General features: G+C 41.8%; 1 protein-coding gene across 1 annotated transcript; it reads left to right on the plus strand.

Annotated features, from left to right (window-relative positions):
* Window positions 1-2,367: 2,367 nt before the first annotated feature.
* Window positions 2,368-4,597, plus strand: LOC118394776 (forkhead box C1-A). Its single transcript, XM_035788315.1, has one exon. It carries the CDS (start codon window positions 2,711-2,713, stop codon window positions 4,136-4,138), a length of 1,428 nt encoding a protein of 475 aa, XP_035644208.1. The 5' UTR covers window positions 2,368-2,710; the 3' UTR covers window positions 4,139-4,597.
* The last annotated feature ends 1,648 nt before the right edge of the window (window positions 4,598-6,245 follow it).

Here is a 6,245-nt window from a genome sequence, read left to right on the forward strand (position 1 = left end):
CCAGTAAGGATTCAAACATGCTGAGCTTCTTTATAATATGTTTTATTTAGTTAAAACATATTTACGTATTTTTAGTCGATAACTGTACTTCTACATGATTTCAGGCTAATGCATTCATACCTTCAGTGATCGGCGTATAAAAAATAAATAACATATAGCCTTGGCCTACTAGTTGCTGTCATTTACAGAAGTCACTGTATATAATAATAATAATAATAATAATACTAATAATAATAATAATAATAATACTAATCATGTATAATAATAATAAATCATACCTATTACTTATTGACTTTATTGCACTTACATTTATGTTCACTGATAATGGTCGTCGTTTACCGTTAATACAGAGAGGAATCGGGGATTGGGTGGGCAGAGGCATGGGGTTTTAAGTAAGAGGCACGTTGTGAATTGTGTAAACAGCTCGGGGCAGTGGAAAAGTTCATGCCCGGGTCCCAGTAAGGAGAAACCGGCGGAGCACCAGGCCAATGGACGGCCATTTAATCAACACGACCTGTAAGAGATTAGTGCGTTATTGTGCCTCACAAGGCCATTTAGCAGACGCTTTTATCCAAAGCGACATACGTGTATGCAATTTAGGTATGAGTGATCCCGGGAATCAAACCACTACTCTGGCGTTTCAAGCGCCATGTTCTACCAACTGAGCGACAAAGGATCAATTAACAAGTTCATATTTTTGCCTCTTCTGTATATCCTCTAAAAGTTTGGCAAAAGAGAATCTGTTCGGGAGCATCGTATTCATACAACATATTTTTTTCATCGCCTGTGTAATAGCCAAAGGCATTTCATATCAGTTACGCTCCCATACAAGTTTGTGTTGCTTGCATTTGTATTTAGGCAAATTTTAAGAACAATGGATTCCCTTAATTGCATGAAATATATTCAGGATTTTTTGATTGTTTTACTATTGTTGCTGAGGGGCTAATACCTCTTGTAAATAGGCCTACTTTATTAATTCAAAATTGCTAGGTATGCCTGAAGAAATACTAGGCTAAATAAATATAAAAACGATAATATAACTTAGGCCTATATAGAATGACTGTAATTGTTTCGATATAATGTAAACCTGGTCGTCCATAAACATTGATGGTGTGTTTTTTAAATGTTTGAATAGTGTCTCCCTGAGATCATTTTGGTTGAAAATGTTTTGTTTTAGTAATACAATTGGTCCTCTTAAAAAAAAACATTTTAAAACGGAATATGGGGGTGAGGCTGGGCTGCGTGGTGTCCATGTTTATCCGCCTATAATATAGAGATGGTAAGAAGTATGAATGTTATATAGGGAATAGATCAATACGATCCAAGGGATCTGAAGCTTGTTAGACACCTTCAACTTGATACAATCTGTCTGAATTTAATCAATGATGTATTCACTGAGCAAGTATATAGGAGCTTTCCCGTGCAACAAAAACGAACGGTATGCCCTATATAGTTTATCTTGTCTAGCCTACGTGACAATGCCCTTATTCCGTTTAATATTCACACATTTTGACCACAAGAATGACACAATTAGCTGTCTGATCACACCATTTGGTTCTTCTGTTCAACCTGCTTCTCACTTAGAGCAAACCTTCGCAACTTGACCCTTTCTCCGGCGAAACTAGCTTTAATTCTGCCGTAATGAGATCTCACATACCGCCCACAGAACGGAAGGAGGAGCGCTTTGATCCGACCACGCGTGTTGATTGAGACTTTTAACTAACATACCGCCTTAATGAAGCATCGCATTAAGATGCTAAACAGCAGGAGGCAAACACTGGGGATTATTTCCTCCTCGTAACTCGTATTTATTGCATATTTGAAAACAGATGTGCGGCTGGAGATTTTAATGGAGTGATTCACCCAAACGGAGATGATGGAGTGTTTTTTCTCCATTTGATTTCGTAATGAATATCACAATGTCACATTTTAAGTGAAAACTCTTTCGAAACATTATTGCAATAGCCTAGTAATTCATGTGTTATTTAAGGTCACACCATAGAATAAGGAATTGAATAGGATCTCTGTGGTTCACACAATCGCCAACTGTCCTAATCATTAATAGCACATAAGCATGCTTAAATAAAAATCTAGGCCTATAATCCCATACAGTAGTTAATTAATTTACAAAATACATTGATATTTATTATGTATCACCTGGTGGTCTCAACAATGTGTTTGCTCGTGAATGGAAATATTCTGCAATAACTAAATCTAGTCCATAATCTGATTTTGTACGTGGGCAAGCAGCGTGCTCACTGCTGAAGTCCAGTCTTTTGTCGGAGTGGGCTGGGAGTTACCCCTCCTCTCGTTTTTCTAAAGACGTGTGTGTGGCCAGGAGCTCAATCCATTTGCTGCTCACTCTGCACTGCCTGACCTACAATTGGACAGCTCGGATTCTCTTTGGGAGGAGCATACTGGCAGCAAAAAGGGGGAAAGAAGTTAACAGCGCAAAAGTATTCTGTAGTGACGGATGCCCAAAGTTCATACGTTTTTCAATGCGCGCCTCAGCACACTGAGATGGAAACCGCTTAAACCCTATTAAGACCTGGTACAGTGCATTCCTGATAGTATTATTTGTCAAGTGACAAGACAGGAACTCGTGCTTTGAGCGCCTCAACTTTTCAGAAAGACAAAGTGGAGCTCTCCGTCTGCATACTTTGGGAAGTTCGTTTTAGGCAGGAGCATAGTTGAGCTGTGGGGAGAAGACATGCAGGCGCGCTACTCCGTCTCGAGCCCCAACTCTCTGGGCGTCGTGCCTTACATTAGCAGCGACCAAAGCTACTACCGGGCCGCCGCGGGTGGAGGATACACCGGGATGCCGGCCCCTATGAGCATGTACTCTCACGCGGCCCACGACCAGTACCCGGCCAGCATGGCGCGAGCCTATGGACCGTATACCCCGCAGCCCCAGCCGAAGGATATGGTGAAACCCCCGTACAGTTACATTGCGCTCATTACTATGGCTATCCAGAACTCGCCTGACAAGAAGGTGACCCTGAACGGGATTTATCAGTTTATCATGGAGAGGTTCCCGTTCTACCGAGACAACAAACAGGGCTGGCAGAACAGCATCAGGCACAATCTCTCTCTCAATGAGTGTTTTGTCAAAGTTCCCCGTGATGACAAAAAGCCTGGCAAGGGGAGCTACTGGACCCTGGACCCGGACTCATACAACATGTTCGAGAACGGCAGCTTCTTGAGGAGGAGGCGACGGTTCAAGAAGAAAGACGCAATGAAAGACAAGGATGACCGGGGTGCTAAGGAGACGCCGTCTAGACAGGGCCGGGACGCGGAACAGCCCGTGCAGGGCTCCCAGCCAGTCCGGATCCAGGATATTAAGACTGAGAACGGTAACGCGACACCCCCACAGGCCGCCTCGCCCTCCCTGAGCACTGTGCCCAAAGTCGAGAGTCCCGACAGCAGCAGCAGCAGCATGTCCAGCAACGGCAGCCCCCACAGCATCCCGTCCAACAGGTCCATCGGCATGGAGAGCTCCGAGCAGCAGCAGCAGCACCACCAGCACAGCCAGGCCCAGGGCTTCAGTGTGGACAACATCATGACTTCCCTCCGGGGGTCCCCACAGGATGCCACAGAGCTTGCCCCGTCCCTCATCGCCTCGTCCAGGACAGGTATAACACCGTCTTTGTCCCTAAACTATTCACCGAACCAGACGTCAGTCTATAGCTCACCCTGTAACCAAAACTCTATCTCCACTACCTCGAATGCTAGCTACCATTGTAATATGCAAGCCATGAGTTTATACGCCGGGGATAGATCTAGCCACCTAGCTCCGACTACCACCGTGGATGAAACGTTGCCAGATTACTCCATCACGACCACCTCCTCCCCTCTGGCCCACGGCAATCTAAACACTGGGCAGGAGGGCCACCATCCCCACCAAGGGCGGCTTCCCTCATGGTACCTCAACCAGGCCGGGGACCTGGGCCACATCGGGGCGACCTACCCCGCCCAGCAGCAGAACTTCCACTCCGTGCGCGAGATGTTCGAATCTCAAAGAATTGGCTTGAATAATTCTCCTGTGAACGGGAATAACAGCTGTCAAATGTCATTTCCCCCTAGCCAATCCATCTACCGCACTTCAGGAGCTTTCGTGTATGACTGCAGCAAGTTCTGACCAAATTAGGTTTTCATCGTATTGATCTTCTTCATAAAAATATCGTGAGTCGTTTTACCCACCACCTGCCACGACGATGGACTAAAACGAAACAGAACACAAATAATGGACAGATTAAAAAAAGACATGATCTTGGTTTGTAAAGAACAGTGTTACGGCTAATAACACGTAAGTCTCTTCTCGCTTTTGTGACATGTTTTAAAGATAAGAATATGCCAGTCTTTCATGGACATATTATTACGTGTAAATTGCATATAGTAATTTATTTCTAAACTGCCGGAAATTATGGACCAAACACCAAAAAGTGTTTCTAAATTGAAATGCCTTAATTGTCCAAATATGTTCCATTATAAAAAGCGGAACTTGTATATCGTCCTACTCTTTCAAAGTTTCTTCTTTTGTTGAAAAGTATTCTGAAGGAATTGCATTGTTTGTTTAATAAATTGCCATTTTATTTGAGTTAAAGCTACGCCTGATTTCTTATAGACTATATGATATTTTTTAAAGCAGTTTGTGTAATTTAACCAGACCTTATTTCTCACAGACCTTTAAGCTGTTTTTGCACCCCGTTTGAAACCTATCGACGTGGGATCGATCACTGGCAGCGATTGATAAATCAGATTTTAAATCACAGCCTTTTTTTTGACAGGTTGGGTTACCATTCTCACTATACATTTTCACAGAAAATGTATAATTGTAATCACGGAGTTTGGTCAGTTCGTTTAGGCTTGTCAACAAAATCGAAGTCGAATGAAATAATTAATAATTACCCAAATTAACATGGAATCTTTCTAGAATAGGAAAACATTTATTTCCAAAACTTTGAATTTCAATGCAACTCGATCTAGTCCGTTTTTGTTATGATGACCAAAAAACTATTGAATGTTATATGCGTAAAAATTATCCAAGATGTCAACTGTATAAACAAACAGACATGTTTATCGTTTGTGTTGATGATGACTTGAAGTGGCAGTGTATTTAGATTATTGTTTTGCTTCATATTTAAAGTGACACAGCTCTTCTCTTGTCAGACACGGACGATCTGTCAACATCTTGACCTGGGGCCCTCTGGCCTCATAACAGTTCATCGATGCAGGCTTGTAGTCCACACAGCAAAACTGACTTGTTTTGAATAGCCACGTGTGTTTACAGTCACATTCCAACGCTTAATTAAAATCATACCACACATGCCAAAGATAGTCCTGTAGGCACACGATGGTTTTGGGACTGCGATCTATAAAGATGACTCCAACTTGAACATCTATCTGTATTAGGGAGATGAGAGCCAAACGCATCCTACAGCGCGTGCGCAAAGTATACTTTCCTATGTGGCTTTTGTTTTGTATTTATAGTTAAACATATCACAAGGGTCTCACCTAATTGAAATCTTTAAAAATTGAGAAATTCGTAAATAGGCCTATTTTAATTGGCAGGTCTACGTAAATTATTATTATATATATTTTGTTTCAGACAGCTGGCTTGCCTCGACTGGTTAATGAAGGGACATATTTTCCTCGTTGTCACATTTTCAAATTACAGAAACATGTTCCACTGCCTAAATTTAAACCCTTGGGAACAGTATGATATGATGTATGCTTGAAGTAAATTCGATTCATTTGTTGAATTTGCAATGAGGAGAAACATGGGCGCGCGCTTAAAGCCATGTTGTGCATAAATCCATATATTTCTCTTAGACTTTTATCCCTCCATTTGAATGCTGTTATAAATTACATCTTCAGTTTATTACGGTTTTACAAATTACATATGCCAGAGCAAAATTGACATACGTAAGCCTACTTTATTGTTTTCTGGTGTGACGGTAGGCCTGTGCGTAAAGTAGGCCTATGCGTAAACAAGGCCTATGCGTAAACAAGGCCTACTATGCGTAAAGTGTATGCCTTTATTCCAGGAATAAACAAATCTCAATTTGATAATATTACTACTATTTTCCAATTGCCAAAACAACTATTGCTAAAGGCTACCAGAGCGCAACGGATGTTTTCAAAGTTCAAGCATGTATTAGATATTTTCGGTTAATGTGGTTGATTTGGCTGCTAATTGCCTAGATAGGGTCAACAAAGCGCTTTAAATTTGCTTAGAATTTCCA

This window comes from Oncorhynchus keta, chromosome 15 (genome assembly GCF_023373465.1).
Source record: "Oncorhynchus keta strain PuntledgeMale-10-30-2019 chromosome 15, Oket_V2, whole genome shotgun sequence".
NCBI classification, from domain to species: domain Eukaryota; kingdom Metazoa; phylum Chordata; class Actinopteri; order Salmoniformes; family Salmonidae; genus Oncorhynchus; species Oncorhynchus keta.

What these genes read in the sequence shown, in the direction of transcription:
- LOC118394776 (XM_035788315.1), top strand. Translation starts at nt 2,711, where the DNA reads ATGCAGGCGCGCTACTCCGTCTCGAGCCCCAACTCTCTGGGCGTCGTG.